The following is a 19,425-nucleotide window of genomic DNA, read 5'->3' on the forward strand; positions in this document are numbered from 1 at the left end:
ATATATATATATATATATATATATATATATATATATATATATATATGAAGATAACAGGAGATCTAGATATATCTCCTGGTATCTTAATTATTTATATATAATAACTTTTCTCATGCAGAGAAACCCTAGAAAATAAATATTTGTGGCATGGAGTATTTGATAATGGAGGCTGGAAGGAAAAGAGAGAACAGATGTTAGAAACAGGCATCCAGTTACAGTACCAGGGGCAGAATAAAGAGAAAGGTAATTAGGGATTGGCTGTGGCAAATTTTTGAATCCGAGAACCTATGCAGGTGCAGGGACTATGAAGGATTAGAAGGCTTGAGGCCTCAAGTTAGAGTTGAGTAATCAAAGAAGATTTAGAAAGTGGCAAAGGCCGTGGAGCCATGGTAAAACTCCATGGACAGATTGCAAAGAGGAGCTAATGCCGTAGGACTCTGAAGAAGATAGAACAGTATCTAGGGTGAAATTCTTCATATGTGATGATAGCAGTGGCATAATATGGCAACTCATATGTCCTTGTAACAACTCCTGAGATTTAAAATGAATTTTTTAATAGAAACTTTTTTTAAAAGTACATATGCAATTAGAATTACCGTATAAAAACAATCCATAAAATAGATGAAACTAATGTATAATTGTATAGAAATGAGAGCAGAGATAAAATATAATTCTGAATTTATGTAAATTAAAAAGACCCTAAATACAATAAATGCTCATTAAAATATATGGATATCAATAAAATACTTACTTGCAAACTCTGATTTCTAAGTCCTTTATAAGCACTATGGAAATTCAAATTTAAACTTAAATGCAGAAACCATATGAGTCATCCTCAATAGTATCCATGTCAAGTGATCATTTATTTGGTCAAGCCATTCAACTACTTTACCACAGAACTTAATTTCTTCCAAAGATTAGTGCATAAGTCTTACATGCCTAATCTTATTAAAGCGGTGCCCAAGTGATTATTTTCCCTACATACCCGAAAAATCTTGTGCATCCTCATGGTAGCTGAACAGAAGACAAATCTGGTGAGAAGCAAGCGAAGAAATTCATCCCCGAAAAACTGGAGAAAAGCCTGATCTGAAAAGAATAAAAAGGTGATATTGGAAGAAAGTTTGACTAGAAAAAATTAAAAAAAAAAAAGAGAAATTGGGGAAAAACTTTAATTTTCCTGTGTATAACATATATTAAATGACCATTTGAAAGTCAAACAAAGTCAAACAAACAATCATGAGATTTAACCACCATTCCAAATTCTGGTAAATTATGTCAAGAGGGTACCTATGGACCGTGAGTGGGTCAGCAGTTGGGCAATATCTCGGTTGATTTTTCGAAGGTACTCTTGACATTTTTCCCACAGACCTCTACGCATACTTGACAATCCAGAGACAAACAGGAAGGCCATTAGAGGATTGTTCAGAAAGAGAGTGAAGAGGCTACCACGTTGAGACTGATCTGAAATAAGAAATAGGTTGCATTGGGAGAGAATGAACCAGGAAGATCATCCAATTCTCTGTAATTCCAGGCTGTGTTATCCAAATGGTCTCAATCCTTTCATTCAAATCAACAGAGACCACTTGCACACAAGAAAGACAAAACAGGCCCATAAGTAAACTCTCTATATCTTGTTTGTGCACATTCATCAACCTTAAACTACGTGGTCTGCAGATCTTCTCTCTATGCTTTAAGACTTAAAGTTTACCTTTCTTATCCAACAGCTGAATAAGCCATTTTATTTAAATAGACAACATTTAATAGAATTTGTATACCTCCTTTCATGAATGCTGAAAACCTTTTTGTGTGCCATCTTTTCTCAATAAAAAGTTATTTGATAAAGTATGTGATTAAAAAAAAACCAAACAAACAAACCAGACCGTAGTGGCAAAAGCATTGGATTTGGAGTCAGACAGAAGATCTCTGAAACCTGGCTCTGTTACTACTGTGACAATAGGTAAAACACTTTACATCCCTTGGCCTGTTTTCTCATATGAAGGATGAAAGGGTTGAATGAGATGATCTCCATGCTCTCTGGCAAATTTAAAATTCTGTGATCCTATGAACCCAAACTGTGGATTACTTTTCAAAAATTCTGACAAAGTTAAATCTTGGGAGAGTTATGTGAACTAAAATATTACTGAAGTAACATAAACAGGGTAACAGGTCCCCAGTAGGAGACTTTCACCATTGTTTTAAGGTAAGTTCTATCATTTAGTAGAATAGATAATTTGATGCTTAGACAAATCTATTGAATGTTACTGCTACATGTTTTTCTAATAAAGAGCAGAACTTACCTTAAAACAACGGTGAAAAGTCTCCAGCTTCTCTCAGGCATTCAAATGCTGACCACCACTTCCTGTGTCAAACTATGTCAGCAGACTGGACTTCTGGCTGGGAAGTAGCGGTAAATTGCCATCTCTCACTGAGAGACACCAACACTATTCACAGTTAGGGAGACAGTGAAACAGTGAAGGTCCTGCTAAAACAGTTCTCAAAATCTCTCTGTTTTTGTTTCTAAGCTTTGTTTCGTGCTCATCTTGCCTCGTGCTAGAATGAATGAGCAGAATAAGACCTCACAGGTCCTGGCTGGTATTAGAGTGTATACAACCTGTAGATAAATTTGAATGTTTCTAATTTTCAAACAGTCACATGATAAATGGGTAAAACACTCAGAGAGAGGCTCTCTTTACAACAAAAATGTGAAAAAAAATATATCAAAAATTTGTTAAAGTTCTGCCAATTTGGCTACGTGTGAGATAGGAGCCAGGTGAATTTCTTCAAGCCAAGATAAACATTTTAATAGTTTACATGGTGTGTCAAGAATATTGAGTAATCTCAGTAGAGATGGAAGAGATTATAGCTGCTGAACACAATATTAACTGACATAGACTCTCATTTTCCTTTTTGTCTAAATTTTTGCTACATGAGAAAAAGTTCAATGCAGAGCAGTTTTTATTGGAAATGACTAGTATAAAAAACAAAATGGCATAGATAAAATTTAAATTAAAAGTTTACATATGAGAGATGTTAAATCAAGGTGAATCTTGATTTTCAAAATAAATACCTCATAAACAAAAAGCCCATAAACCATGAAAATTTCCAAAACAGTAGAAGGCAAAAAAAAAAAAAGCTAATGATAGTCACTATTTCTTTTAATAATATTGTATGGTATTTCTTGGAAGACAGCTAGGATACTGAAACTGGAGTATTGCATAGACCCTCTGAATCAAAGAGTCTACTTTTAGCAAAGAGCTAAAATTTAGCAAATAGCCTCATTGCTAAGCCAATTCCAGTCTGATATGTGCCACATATCTGTTTTTCATCAATGAGGGCTGCACGTGTCTCTCAGAAAGGAAAATCAAGTTCAAGAATATAAAGCAAAAAAACAAACAAACACAAAAAACAGTTTAAATTAGACCCAGGTATATCAGCACAAAACATACCTTGTAATGCTTTTGGATATGTTGTTGGAGAAAGCAAGCAGACTAGAGGTTGTCCGAATAAATTTGTGAAATTCTGTAACATGTAACAATTTAAAACAAGCATTAAGGCTCTGGCCAAAATTAGTTTTTCAGTAATATACCCAATGAATAAATTTGTTTCTCAATGATTAGTTACTTATAAATATATATAGCATCAGAAACTAGAACATTAACAATGGAAAGGTCAAAATTTTACTTGATTAGGAAAGTAACCTGCAACATTTAAAAAAAAAATCAGACCTATGATTTCATTAGGTTAGGGAGCTCCTGATGAAATACAGCAGATTGGCATCTGCTTTGCTATTTATTTTCAGAGAGTTACCCAGGGCATTGAAAGTTAGGTGACTTGGCTAGGGTTACAAAGCCAGGATATGTCTGAGTCAGGACTTGAAGCCAAGGACTTCTTGGCTCTGAGGTTTGCTCTCTGCCAAGCTATCTATCCCAGTCAGCCTCTAGTCTTAAACGTAATAGATACTTATTCATAGGATCATAGATTTAAAGCTGAAAAGGACCTTAGATGCTAAAACCCTCACTTTATAAAGAAATTGAGGGCAAGGGAGATTACATTACAAACTCAAAGTCACACAAGTAGCAAGTCACAGAGAAGGGACTTGAATCAAACTAGGATTTGAACCAAATTCCTTTGGATCTTAAACTTCGTATTCTTTCTTCCACATCACACTATGTCATATTGTTAAATTTTTCTGATATAATTATGATCCAAATGCTCTGATGAACTAGAAATCCAGAAAAAAAAAAGTGGTAAAAGTAATGTAAAAGCAATAAAAACCCAAGAAACTGCTTAGGAGAATCAGTTACATACACTCAGATTACAATTTCAAGTTAAGAAATTAATGTAGTAAATGACTCCATGCAATTCAAAGGATTACCTAGATAGGCCAGACAGCCTGTGGAAGGGAGCATGACATCTTCTTTTACTCACTCCTTGTCTAGTGTCTATTTATTTACATGTATGAGAGAAGTAGGAGGTAGGGTAGTAGTAACTGCCTGCTTCCTGAGAAGATCTGTTGGCATGATTGTCAGGGTATTTCAAAATAGTCATGATTTTATATGTGTGAAGGTAGCCCTCTGTTACCTGATATGGTCTGCATATAGTCATCACACTTTACCAGATAGGTACTATGGCCAAACATTATCACCAAGTGGTTAACTCTCTGGTGAGGAACATCACCATCTTGGCAAATTCTCTGAGTTTTTCTAGGCTGCTGGGATTTGCCAGAAACTGTGTTCTTCCTGTATTATCTTAAAGATTCCAGGATCATCCATAAGGTATGACAAGGCAGTGGAAGATGGTTTTTTAGTAGAAATGGTCAGGGATTCCCTAGGGAACCTTGGATTCCAGGCAATGGAACTAACAAAATGTTGGGAAGAAAAGGGAGGATGACAGAATGCAACCTGTTCCCCTCAAATAAAAACATCTGAATGTTTCACTTTTGTATATCTGTGGGTAGAGGGTGTTTTAAATATCAAATATAGTATAATTAAAATAATATAAAGTTATATATAATGTCCCTATACCTATAATAATCAGTCTATAATTTACAGTCTTCAACAGGCACCTGAGTTTAAGTCATTTGTCCATGGTCACACAGTTATGTATCAGATATAGGATTTGAATCTAGGATTTATTGACTCAAATCATTACATACTCTATATAATCTCTCTTAATAACCAAAACACACCAGAAATAGTACAATGGCTTCCAAAGTAATTGTCTTTCAGATTAAGTATTATTCTCTATTGTTCTATATATCATGCCCAGTGGTGATTTTAAAAGCAGGCAGCCCCTGTTCCAAAATGTCAAATTTATCAGCTATTCCAACATTATAGCTTCACTCCTTTGAGTTTTAAAGGCTTTTCATTTAATATGCAAATACAGTTGGGAAGGACCAACCCCAAAGGAGCTACTAGTTAATGCCTTAATTACAGTTAACTCTTGAGCAAAGATTTAATGGTATCAAGAGAACAGAAACTGAGAAGTGCAAGAGATAACTCAGGGAGAAAAGGAAGGAATGCAGATAGAGAAGTAAAAGCAAAGATAAAAACTGCCTACACAAGTTTACTTAAGATCAATTCCACACTGCACTAAAAATCATCTAGCCTGCTACCTTTTAATAAATCAATAAGCACTTACTATGTATCTAGTATATTGCCAGGCAATGTGGTAGGTGCTGGAGTTACCAATACAGAGAATGAAACCTTACTCTCAAGAGAGCTTATATTGTCAAACAAAAAATATTAATACTATACTATAGGTACATTTTAAGCACAAGTCTGAAACAAACAGTCTGATTAATTTAACATTATTCAAAATCCAAGCCCAGCTGAGAGTAAGATCTGAACTATTATAATACTCCCCACCTCCATGCCCTTGGATATGTCTCTACCCCAAGACAATTTGAAATAATATTTATAGGTATACTGAAGAAAAAAAGTCACAACATGTTAAAATATAGTTTTGAGCTAACAATTTAAAACAATAGTCACTAAGATAGTCACTTCATCTTAAACTAGAACTACTCAATTCCTACCTTGACTTCTACCCTCCAGGCCTGAAAAGGCTTCTTTCCAGTGCCTAATACTTAACTGTTTCTGAATGGAGAAGGGTTGATCATAGTATCATCCCTTCTGGGAAAAGGCAAAGCAATAATCTTATTAGATATTTATCCTTCTACTTCAGCCTTTGTTCTTGATCTCTTACACATTTTCCTAAAAGGAAAAATCTGAGAAAGGTTTTAGGTTGGAGAAAATATTATTTCTTGATATCTGCAGTTATAGTAAAAAGAGGTTTTTGATATGCTTCAACATATTCTAACAGGGGAGACAAGTGTATAAGTATATATATGTATGTATGTATATATACTTATACATATATGCATATATGTATATGTATGTATATGAATATACACAAACATATGGATAGGGAATGGATCTGTTATTTCATTGGTATAAGGAACTCCCAATGGCTAAAATTTCTTTAAAAGTCAGAACTTTCTCTTAGAGAATTGCCTGGAGCAGTCATGTCAAAATCAAAAAGAAACAGGGCCCACTAAACTGTACATAAGGATCCCTCAGGGCTGCATATTGACTTAGAAAAACACATATTAACATTATCTATGTTTCACTGTATTTTTACTTATTCTGGCACAACTCTGGACTAGAGCATTGAGAGATTAAGGGCTTTGTCCAGGATCATATAGTATCTATCAGAGAAAGGATTTGAACCTATGGTCTTCCTAGCTTTGAGGTAGGCTCTCTTTTTTCCACTCTATCACACATATAAGTATTTACAGAATAAGTATAAAGACAACATATATAAACAAATATAAGCTAAGGAGGTTTCCAGAAGTTGGGGAAATCAGGAAAAAAAGCTGCCTGTATAAGATGACATTTAAGCTGCTTCTTGAAGAAATAAAAGGATTCTCTGAGGTGGGGGTAAGGAGGGAATGTATTCCAGGCATGGGAGAGTCAATGCAAAAAAGGCCAGTTTGAATGGATTACCACCTATGGGAAGAGGATTTATGTATAATTAGGCTGAAAAGATAGATAGGTTGGGACCAAAATGTAATCAGGTTTAAAAGTTAAACGGAGGACTTTATATTTCATCCTAAAGAAAATGCGAAGACCTGGAATTTACTGAGTCAGTAAGTCAGATGGTTAGATTTCTCATTAAGGAAAAATATCTTAGCAGATATGTAGAGGACGGTGTGGAGCACAGGAGGGGGATTTGAAGCAAGGAGACCAATTAGGTAGCCCTTGCAAAAGTTTTAGCGAAAAGTAATAAAGGCTTGGAGTGAGGTGGTAGCAGACAAGTAGAGAGAATCAGCTGGATAAGACAGATATTGAAAAGAAGTTGAAATGGCAAGATTTTATAACAAGTTGGATATTTGCAGAGAGGGAGAGAGATTGAGGAATTGAGAATAATATCAAGGTTATGAACTTGAGAGATAGTGAAAATGATACCTTCAACAGAAACACAAAGGATGGGTTTGGGAGTAAAAATAAGTTTTGTTGAATCAGAAAGCTGGTTGGAAGAATGAGCAAACAAAGAAAAAAAGAATACTACCATAAAAAGCTATTATAGTGGGATGATCAAGACACAAACCTAGAACAAGAGAATGGCTCAAAACATCTACAAGCAAAGCCTCAAAGAAAAACACAACATGAACACAAATTTTACTAGACTTCCTTGAAGAAGTGAAGGAAGGAGGTTTTTTTTAATTTAAAAATGTTTTTTATAAATGAAATAAGTGAACTAGAGGGAAAAAATGGAAAACAAATGAGAGCTATGGAAGAAAGAACTGGGAAGGAAATTAACAGCTTTGCATAAAAGGTATAAAACCTCACCCAAGTAATATATTCCCTGAAAATTAGAATGGTCTAAACAGAAAACAATGACTCCATGAAACAACAACAACAAAAAAAAATTAAAGTCAAAAGTCTGAAAAAAATGGAAAAAAACAAATAAGGTCTGTCTGAGGCATATTGAGTTTGGGATGCCACCAGAATATCTAGTTTGAAATGTCCAACAGGCAGATATATCAGAGATTAGTGTTGGGAGTTTTAAGGCTGGGGTGAATAGATCTAAAACCAGGGTCAAGGTATTCCCCAGGCTTTCACCGGAGCTTTGAATCAAGTGCTGAAGGGCCACCAAAGATCATTTTGGCTCTATAAAAGTATGCCATCTTAGTCTTAAGGGGAGACCTTCAGATTTTGAGTCACAGACTGGAGAATGTAGGCATGTGGGGGGTGATGCAGAACTAAAGCTCATGGAAGTTGTTAGCGTTGGATATAGTAGATGTAAGTCACCTGCATAGAGATGATCCTTAAACCTATGCAAGTGATGAGGTCCTCAAGAGGGAGAATGTACAGAGAATATAAAAGAAGGTAAAGGATAGAGCCCTGATGAACAGCCACAGTTATGGGCATATGGAGGATGGAGCCAATAAAGGAGACAGAGAAGGGGCAATCAGGGAGGAGAACCAGAAGGGAGCATTATCACAAAAACCAAACGGGAAGAGAGAAAAAGCAGAGTAGCAGAAAGCAGTACAGCTGAAGTCCCCTCTACAAAACTTCTGACTTAGAAAATGCACCAGATCAAATTCTGATAGGGAAATCCAGGAAAAGTCACAGTAAGTCATTTGTCCAGCCCAGGTTGGTATACGAAGACAGAGAGAGAGGGATGAAGGGAGCAGCTGACACTATAACCTCACTCTCCTCTGAACTAGTTAGAGAAAAGAAGAATAAACACACACAAACACAAACACACACACTTGGGTACAGAAATATATTTCACTCAGAAGGGAAATAGGAGGGAAAGAGAAGAAGCAGGGGAATTAGAAGGACAAATTAAGGGTGAGATTAAGTACTAAGCAAGACCAACTAACTAAAGATGTACAAAAATATTTATAGCTCTTTTTGAGGTAGCAAAGAAGGGGAATTTAAGGGAGTGCCCATAAATTGGTGATTAGATGAACCAATTATGGTATATAAATGTGATGGAATATTATTGTGCTATAAGAAATGATAGAAAGGATTTCAGAGAAACCTGGGAAGACTTGTATAAACTGATAGAAAGGAAAGTGAATAAAACCTGAAAAATTTATATAATAAACAATGTGTTAAAGGCATTAAGTCTGAAAGATCTGGGAACTCTTATTACTGTAATGATCAACCACAATTCCAGAGGACTAATAACGAAATATGCTTTCTACCTCCTGAGAGTGAGGAGGACTCAGAAGGCAAAATGAGACAAATATATTTTTGGATATGGCTAATGTGGAAATTTGTTTTCATTGACTATACATATTGTAATGGTTTTTTCTTTTTTTTAATTAATAAATTTATTTATTTTTAGTTTTCAACATTTACTTCCACGAGATTGAGTTCCAAATTTTCACCCCATCTCGCCCCTCCCTCCACCCCAAGACAGCATGCATTTTGAATACCCCTTCCCCTAGTCTGCCTTCCCTTCTATCTCTCCCCCCCTTCTCTTATCCCCTTCCCCTTCTATTTTCCTGTAGGGCAGGATAGATTTCTGTACCCCATTTCCTGTATTTCTTATTTCCCAGTTGCGTGTGAAAACATTTTATTGAAACATGTGTTTTTAAAACTTTGGGTTCCAAATTCTCTCCCTTCCTCCCTCCCCACTGACCCTCATTGAAAAGGCAAGCAACTCAATATAAGTTATACATGTGCAGTTATGCAAAACACTTCCATAGTAGACATGCTGTGAAAAACTAACTCTATTTCCCTTAATCCTATCCTGCCCTCCCCCATTTATTCTATTCTTTCCTTTGACCCTGTCCCTCCTCAGAAGTATTTGCTTCTGATTATCCCCTTTCCCAAACTGCCCTCCTCTCTATCATCCCCCTACTCTCTTGTCCCCCTTTCCCCCTATTTTCCTGTAGGGTAAGACAGATTTCCATACCCAATTGAGTGTGTATGTTATTCCCTCCTTAAGTCAAATCCTATGAGAATAAGATTCACTCATTCCCTCTCACCTTCCCCCATTTCCCCTCCACTGTAAGAGCCTTTTCTTTTCTGTTTTTTTGTGAGATAATTTACCTTGTTTTACCTCTCCCTTTCTCCTTCTCCCAGTATAATCCTCTCACCCCTTAATTTTATTCTCCAGATATGACCCTTTCATCTTCAACTCACCCTGTGCCCTCTCTCTCTCTCTCTATATATATGTGTGTGTGTGTATATATACATATACATATACATATATATATATATGTATATATATATATACACACATACATATAATTTTTTCCCTCCAACTACCCTAATACTGACAAAGGTCTCATGAGTTACAAATATCTTCTTTCCATGCAGGAATGTAAACAGTTCAACCTTAATAAGTCTCTTATGATTTCTCTTTCCTGTTTACCTCTTCATGTTCCACTTGAGTCTTGTATTAGAAAGTCAAATTTTCTATTTGGCTCTGGTCTTTTCACCAAGAATGCTTGAAAGTCCTCTATTTCACTGAACGACCATTTTTCCCCCTGAAGGATTATACTCAGTTTTGCTGGGTAGGTAATTCTTGGTTGTAATCCTATCTCCTTTGTCCTCTGGAATATTATATTCCATGCCCTGCGGTCTCTTAATGTAGAAGCTGCTAAATCTTGTGTTATCCTGATTGTGTTTCCACAATATTTGAATTGTTTCTTTCTGGCTGCTTGCAATATTTTCTCCTTGACCTGGGAACTCTGGAATTTGGCTACAATATTCCTAGGAGTTTTCTTTTGGGGATCTCTTTCAGGAGGTGATCGGTAGATTCTTTCAATTTCTATTGTGCCCTCTGGTTCTAAAATATCAGGGCAGTTTTCCTTGATAATTTCTTGAAAGATGATGTCTAGGCTCTTTTTTTGATCATGGTTTTCAGATAGTCCAATAATTTTTAAATTCTCCCTCCTGGATCTATTTTCCAGGTCAGTTGTTTTTCCAATGAGATATTTCACATTGTTTTCTAATTTTTCATTTTTTGGGATTTGTTTTACAGTGTCTTCATTTCTCATAAAGCCACTAGCTTCCAATTGCTCTATTCTAATTTTTAAGGAAGTATTTTCTTCAGTGAATTTTTGGACTTCCTTTTCCATTTGGCCAATTTTGCTTTTTAGGGTATCTTTTCCTTATTGGCTTTTTTGGACCTCTTTTGCCATTTGGGTTAGGCTACTTTTTAAGGTATTATTTTCTTCAGTATTTTTTGGGGTCTCCTTTAGCAAGCTGTTGACTTGTTTTTCATGTTTTTTTTGCATCACTCTCATTTCTCTTCCCAGTTTTTCCTCTACTTCTCTTACTTGATTCTCAAAATCCCTTTTGAGCTCTTCCAAGGCCTGGGACTGATTCATATTTTCTCGGAGGCTTTGGATGTAGGAGCTTTGACTTTGCTGTCTTCTTCTGGTTGTATGTTTTGATCTTCTTTGTCACCAAAGTAAGATAATATAGTCTGACTCTTTTTGTGCTGCTTACTCATGATCCCAGCCAATTACTTGAGTTTTAAACTCTTTGTTAAGGTAAGAGTCTGCTTCCAATGTGGAGAATGTACTTACTGTCCCAAGCTTGGGGTGTTTGTACAACTGTTTTCAGAGATACTTCTAGGGACCTGTAAATTTTCAGTTCTTACAAGGTGGTATGATAAGGGGTGAGGTGTTTCCTCTCCACTGACACACCAAGCTCCACCATGCCAGTACTCCTCTTCACCCTAGGACCTCTCCTCAGAACTGTGACCCAGATCCAACTACGGGCAGAGCAAGAGATTCCTGCCTCAGCCCTGGCAAAGAGATCCTTGCAATCCCCCTCTGATCAGCCACTCAATTCCCCCTCAGTCTGTGGGCCAGAAGTTCAGGAGGCAGCCGCTGCCCCAGAGGCCATGCTTGGGACTTGTGACTGAGACCTAGTTTCTCTCTCTCACCACAGTCACAGACTTTTCCCACTGATCTTCTAAGTTGTCTTTGGTGTTCATGGGTTGAGAAGTCTGGAAACCGCCCTAGCTGCCTGCAATTCAGCCCTCTAAGGCCTGCTCCAGGGTCACTGCGGCCTGCACGCCCATGCTGAACTGCGCTCCTCTCCCCACCTGGCATGATATACCTTTCTGATCAACCATCCAGGGTGTCTTGGGCTGGAAATTTGTTTCACTCTGTCTTTTTGTGGGTTCTGCTGCTTTAGAATTTGTTTAGAGCCATTTTTTACAGGTATTTGGAGGGGTTTGCGGGAGACCTCAAGCAAGTCACTGCTTTCACTCTGCCATCTTGGCTCCACCCCTCCCCTTTGTAATGGTTTTTGTTTTGTTTTTTCTTTTGTTCTCAACGGTAGAGTGTTGGAGTGGGAGGGTGAAAAGGCCCTTTGTTTTGCTGACTGGAAAAAATATAACATTTAAAAAAGAGGAAGAAAGTAAGCAGGAGGAAAGGATAGTTCACAGTGTCAAATGCAATAGATAAAGTCAAGAATTACTAAGAAAAGGCCATCAGATCATGCAACTGAGAGATAATTGATAACTTTGGAGGTAGTTGTTTCATTTGAATGATGAAGTCAGAAGGTAGACTGCAAAGGGTTGAGGAACAAGTGAGATGAAGGGAGAAGCAACAATGCAGTAGAGTAGACAGCTTTTTCTACGAATTTGGCTGAGAAAGGAGAGATAAAAGATAATAACCTGAGGGATAGTAGAATCTAGAGAAGGCTTTCTAAGGATGGAGGAAACTTGAATTAAAGGACAGTGAAGAATCAAAAATACCTTAGAGGCTGCAAACTTTGGTAACTGAAGTATGGTGGTACCATCCCTGATTGAAAAAGAGTAAGGTCAGAAGAGGGGTAGGTTTGGAGAAAAGATCATAGTCATTAAGTTTGAGATGCCTCAGGAATGTCCAGTTTTAATAGTCCAATAAGCAGTTTATGATCCAGGACTGGAGCTAGAGAGAGAGAGAGACTAGGCCTATATATATCAATCTGAGTCATCTGCAGAGGGAACATTAAACCCACTGGAGCTAATAAGGTCACCAACTGAGAGAAAAAAGAAGTGGATACAGGATGGAGCTTTAGGGTACACATAAAGACAGTGAATGTGACAAGAATAGTAATAATGCATAGAAGATCTGAGGAATGGTTAGCTTAGAAAGAGGGGAGGAGGGGGAGCTAGGTGGTGCAGTGGATAGAGCACCGACCCTGGATTCAGGAAAACCTGAGTTCAAATCTGGCCTCAGACACATAACACTGACTAGCTGTGTGACCCTGGGCAAGTCACTAAACCCCACTGCCTAGTCAAAAAAAAAATAAGTAAAAGAAAGAAAGAAAGAGGGGAGGAGAAATAGCAGTGTCACAAAAACTCAGGGAGGAAAGAGTATCCAAGAGAAGATGGTCCACATGTCAAATGCTGCAGAGAGGTCAAGGAAGATGAGGAAAAAGGAATCATATTTGGCAATTAAGAGAACATTGGTGACTTTGGAGAAAGGATTTTGAATGACCGATGAGACTGGATCACAAATGGTTGAGGAGTGAGAAGAGAGAAAGCTCCAATAGAGCAGAAAGATTTTTCTAGGAGTTTGGCTAAGAAAAGAATTAGAAATAAAGGACAATAGCTTGAGAGGACAGTAAGGCCACCTAAAGTTTCTGGGTTTTTTTTAAGTATACAGCAGGACACCTGGGTGTGTTTTTAGGCAAAGAAGGAGAAAACAGTATAGAGGAAGAGTCAAAGATTAGGGAGAGAGGTGGTTATTGGGAAAGCAGTCTGCTAAAACAGTTGTTCAAGGGTCTATGTAAATGAATAGGAGAAGGGTCACCTTTTCAGAGATTGGAATAAAGGAGGCTAATGTCCAATCGTTTTGAGAAGTAGAGAAGGGGATAAGAGGGAGCTTACAGAAAATGGCTTTCTATTTTCTTAGTAAAGTAAGAAACAAGGTCCTCAGTTATAAGGGTGGAGTTAGGATGGTAGGGAAGGCTTGAAAAGAGAAAAGAAGGTTTGGAACTGTGAGGAGTGTAATGGAGAATCAATGAGGGAAGAGTAAAAAAGATTGCTTTACTACAGCGAGTGACCAGTTGAGATTAAATAGCATAATTTTATAGTGGATCCAAGCTAGATGAGTGGTTGCTTAATATTTTTCAGTTCCTTTCAATGGCATGTGAGTAGGAGCAGAGGCTGCTGGTGGGAATAACCTAGGATTGGGGTTTGGCAAGGTATGAGCTGTGATAGGACTAGTTAAAAAGGGAATTGAGAGTAGGGGACAATTTAGTATTGAATAAGTTAACTACAGAGTTGAAAGTAGGAAGGTAGGAAAGCAAAACCAGAGCAAAGGTGATGGCTTGGGAGAGTATTGTGGAATGAAGTGAGGTGAAGGGAGGGGGAAGGGAAGAGTATCACAGTTAGGAGAAAATAAGATTTTATCTCTACTATTCTTCAGTGGCTCTGCTACTAACTGTGTGTGAATTCGGGCATGTCATTCAATCTTTTTAGACCTCAGTTTTCCCATTTGCAAAATGAGAAGGTTGGTATAGCAGGTCTTTATGGTACCTTCCAGTTCTAGCTCTATGATCCTATGGCTATTATTAGAGAACGCAAAGTTTAAATTATATATTTCTACTACTACTACTACTAACAGCATCAACAACTCACATTTCCATAGCACTTTAAGTCCGATAAAAGACTTTCCTTACAGCCCAAGGAGTAGCACAAGTATCATTACTGCTTTTTTGTAAATGAGGACATTTAGGCTTAAGAGAGATTAAGTGATTTTATTTAAAGTTATATGGGCAGAAAGTGGCAGAATTGTATGGAACCCAGTCCTTTGGATTGTTCAGGTCAGTTAATCAATAAACATTTATTAAGCATCTACTATGTGTCAGGTACTGTAGTAAGGATTGGGGATACCAAGAAAAATAAAAGATAGTCCCTGCTCTCAAGATGCTTCAGTCTAATGGAGAATAAAGGAGACAAAATGCAAAGAACTATGCACAAACAAGACAAATTGGAAATAATAAACAAAGGGAAGGCACTAGAATTAAGGGGAATCAGGAAAGGTTTCCTGCAGAGGAGATTTTTTTCTAGGCCTTGAAAGAAGCCAGGGAAGCCAGAGGGCAGGGATGAGGAGGAAGAGCATTCAAGACATAGAAGACAGCCAGAGAAAAGGCCCAGAGTTGAGAGACAAAGTGTCTTGTGTGGGGAGCAGCAAGGAGGTCAGTGTCACTGGACTGATGAGTACATGGAGGGAAGGGGACAGTCCATGGGGCATGTGAGGTGCAAGACAACTGGTGCCCCCATAACACCACAATGCCTTTGTAAACATCAGGTTTGATGTTGCTGCTTTTTCCTCAAAACATTTTATGATAAACAACTATTTAAGGAGGTGCAAATAATCATTTTGTAGATAATGAAGCTGAGGATCAGGGAGGTTAAATTACTTGCAGAAGCTCCCAATTAATGAGTGACAGAGCTAGAACTCATTATCAGATCCTCTCACTCCAAAATTTAGAACCTGAAGACAATATCCTCTTTTCTTTGTCATCTGTTAGCACTATGTAGGATTATAGAGTTAGAGAAGGAAGAAACTTTACCTTCTAGTCCAACTCTCTTTTTAGGAATGAGGAAACTGAGGCCCAGAGAGGTTAAGTGCCTTGCTCATAGTCATAGTGTTATTAAGCGGCAAAGCCAGGATTCTAACTTAGAAAATCTGACTCAAGATTTATCCCTCTCAGTTACCTTTCAGCAAAAGCAGAGTAGTAAAGGAAAAAACAGCCAGCAGGTGGGGCTGTGGAAGCATCCTTTAAACAAGCTGCTTCAAGGGACAGTTCACAGTGATGGGTGGAGGAGGATCAGGTGACAGTAGCCGGGCAGGTGTGGGATCTGCTTTGTCTTGATGATGACTGGGCAATGTGAGATCGAGCAAGTTCGGATTTGATATAGAGGAGTCTAGGCTTCAGGAAAACAGGTGACAGGTAGCTGGTAATGTACCAGGCAAATAGGACAGAGTTCAATAATAGGAGTAAACAGGCTCACAGAGCTGGGCAGGGGAAGACTAGGCACATATATCAGAGATTAGTGTTGAGAGTTTTAAGGCTGGGGTGAGTAGATCTAAAACTAGGGTTGGGAAAAACCACTTGGGTATTTCCAAGGCTTGCATCAGAGCTTTGAAATCAAATGCTGAAGAGCCACCAAAGATCATTTTGTCTCTATAAAAGTAAGTTATCTTAGCCTTAAGGGAAGATCTTCATATTTTGAGTCACAGAGTAGGGAATGTAGGCCTGTGGGGCATGGGTCTTTCCCAACCCTAAGGAAATGCAGGAGCTACCTGAGGTCTACATGGTGTGCTGAGAATCTGAGTGGAAAAGAAAACAGAAATCCTCTAAACTGACATATATATCCAGAAATTTAGTTACTCCCTATGGATGAGGTCTAGGGGTTCAGGAACTTGGGTATTACCCTGGCCCCTAACACTGACCCAAGCAATAGGAACATCCCTTCTCTTGATCTAAGATTAGTTTGATGGATTCATTTTCAGCTTCTCACTCTATGAAATTCTTGTCCAAGTCTGTATGTAAATCCTCCACAGACGACCCTCTTAAAGCTCATTAGTAACTTTGCCTCTGATTCTTTTACTATTTAGTGGATAACAGGGCAGCACTTGCAGACTTCATCTACTATGTCATTCTCACTCCATAACTAGCTCAACTTCTTTTCTGGTTATATATGTCCTTGATGAAGTCTCTTATACCATGTCAGAGGCTCTCAGAGGAGAAAGAGACCTCAGAGGTTCCCAGTCACATCTGTAACTAACAGAAATGCTCTCTACAATACAGGTTTCAAACAAGCACTCACAAGAGAGTCCAAATCAGATTAAAATGTAATTAAGAAATGTTTAACAAAATAAATAAAAATATAACACAACACAGATGATACTCATTTGTGGTTTCCTAAGTCAATATGTGGGCTGCAGCAATCCATTTCTATAAGTTTGACACCACTGTTCTACAACATCCAATATCAAACAAAGATGGTGGTTAGTGACGCCATGCTGAGAGGTGCCCTATCTACCTAGCACAAACAAGAGGGAGGCCTGTCAACTCCTGAGGCCTTTATCCAGGATGTGATTGAGAACATCCTCCAAACTGCCAAACCTGATAACATGTGAGGACAAACCAGAAGGAAGAAACCTAGATCGCCAAGGAAGGAAGGAAACAAGCATCAATTAAGTACCTATTATGTGCTAAGCACTTTAAAACTGTTATGTCCTTTGGTCCTCACAACAACCCTGGGAGGCAGATGTCATTATTATCCCAATTTTATAGGGGAGGAAATTGAGGCAGATAGCAATTAAGTAACTTGCCCAGGGTCACACTGCTACTAAGCAACTGAGGTAGGATTTGAAGTGAGTTTGTCCTGACCCTTGACCCAGAACTCTATCCATTAAGCTATCTAGCTTATTATTAAATCCCAGAGGAGAAGAAAACCTGAATGCTTCTGGACCACAATGGTGCTTCCATCTCTATTCCAATCTAAGTTAAATGATTTAGGGGAAAAAGGAAGATATGGAATGTGAACAACTAGCTAGGAAGACAGTATCTGAAGAGGATCTAGATTTTTGGAGCATGACTTAGGAATAATAAGCTCTTAGCAAGGGAAAGAGAACACCTAATGAGGACTAGTAAAAACTTACTTGCCTGAATACTGTGAGAAAGCAATAAAACCCTGTCTAGTTACAAAGGATGGGTAATAAAACAGGGTAAATCAGACATAAGAAAGGGAAATTTACCTCAAAGTTAACAATGAGAATTGGTAGGATGGGACTTATAACATGGTAGGATATGCTAAGAATAGATTTTTTTAAATGGAGAAGTTAGTATTACCTATTTATATTACATTATGTTAAGAAATCCAGGTACATAAGGGGAGAATCATTTGAGTAAGGATCAAGAGAATTTAAAAAAAAACATGTTATACTGTCACAGGAGAATATTACTAAAGACTTAGAAGGAATTATGTGAGGAGCTTGGGAATCAGATCATAAACTTGAAGGGAAAGCTATTAACAATAGATGACTGTATATTGAGAGTCAATAGAATTTGAGTATCAAAAAATCTCCATAGGCTAGAATGATGGCTATATCAAATAAAATGACATTAACATGGATAATAACAAAGTTTCACATTTGGGTTAAAAAATTAATTTCACAAGTACAGGATGAGGAAAATGTGACTAGATAACATTTCCTGTGAAAAAGGTCTAGGAGTTTCAGTGAACTTCAAGCACAATATCGCTCAACAGTGTGACATGGCAGTCAGAAAAGCTAATTCTATGCTAGGCTGCATTAATAAAGGCATAGTATCCAGATAAAGCAAGGGAATAGTTCCATTATACTCTTCCCTAATCAGCCCATGTTTGTAGAAACCCTTATAGGCATAATATTTTAGGAAAGAAGTAGGCAAGTTGGAGTATGTTCAGAAGATTGCAACCAGGACGGTGAAAGGAACATCCTGTCTTATGAGGACAGGCAAAAGAAAGTGAGCATTAGTTTGGAGAAAAAACAACTAAGAGTGGACAGAATAGCCCTATTCAAGTATTTCAAGACCTTCATTTTCTAAGTGGTGTTAGACTTGTTTTTCTTGGCCCAAGGGGGCAGAAACTGTAGAGCTGTCCCAAATTAGAATGTGCTGGCCAGGGACTGTCCTTCACTGGCAGTCTTTAAGTGAAGAGGCAATGATCATTTATTGGAGATTACAGGTGCTAAAAGCAGAAAGGACTTCAGATGTCATCTAATTTAACCTACACCTGACCAAGAAGTCCTTCAACAAAATCTCTGTAAAGTGGTCACACAGTCTCCAATTGAAGACCTCCAGTGAAGAATCTATGTCCTCAAGAGGCAGCCCATCCTTATTCTGGATAGCTTTATTTAGAAGTTTCATGGAGCTAAAATCAGACTTTCTGCAACTTCAACCCAGTGTTCCTAGTTCTATTCTGGAGCCAAACAAAATGTGTCAAATCTTCCCTCCAGGTGTATAATAGCCTTTCAAATACATGAATATAAGTATATTATGTCACCCCATGCTATTACCCTCCCCCTACACACACACAATACCTCCTATTCTCCAGGCCCACCACACTTAATTATTTCACCTGAGCCTTTGTGACATAGTCCCTAGCTTCTTCACCAACAAATCACTCTTCTCTGGACAAGCTCCAGAACCAAAATACTGGTGAACAAATCATTACTGGTAATCTTCTGTATCCTTACACTGAGTGTGCATCTTTCCATTATCCTTTAGGTCACTTATATATGTTTTTCTTTTTTGATAATGGTATAACATGATTTGCTATTATACTATGGGAATAGTGGTATTATAAAGACTGACTTTGGAGCAATTTCCCCCCATGTAATCCACCCTGATCACTTTTGCTTATTCAATTCTGGTCCTAGTTCACGGTTCATTAGCA

General features: G+C 37.8%; 1 protein-coding gene across 3 annotated transcripts in view; it reads right to left on the reverse strand.

Annotated features, from left to right (window-relative positions):
• The window catches only part of LOC114047355 (protein SCAI), a 211,957-nt gene that overhangs the window by 10,006 nt on the left and 182,526 nt on the right, over positions 1–19,425 (reverse strand). For 2 of the 3 annotated variants that reach the window (XM_027868164.1, XM_027868163.1), the window contains exons 15-17: positions 3,447–3,519; positions 1,288–1,461; positions 986–1,086 (exon numbers count right to left, since the gene is read on the reverse strand). In XM_027868164.1, the coding sequence (XP_027723965.1) occupies positions 986–1,086; positions 1,288–1,461; positions 3,447–3,519 (348 nt within the window). Of the gene's footprint in view, positions 1–985; positions 1,087–1,287; positions 1,462–2,353; positions 2,395–3,446; positions 3,520–19,425 lie in introns of those variants that run through there. The other variant, XM_027868165.1, reaches the window with a different exon arrangement.

Source organism: Vombatus ursinus, unplaced genomic scaffold (genome assembly GCF_900497805.2).
Source record: "Vombatus ursinus unplaced genomic scaffold, bare-nosed wombat genome assembly UNPS02014786.1, whole genome shotgun sequence".
Taxonomy (NCBI): domain Eukaryota; kingdom Metazoa; phylum Chordata; class Mammalia; order Diprotodontia; family Vombatidae; genus Vombatus; species Vombatus ursinus.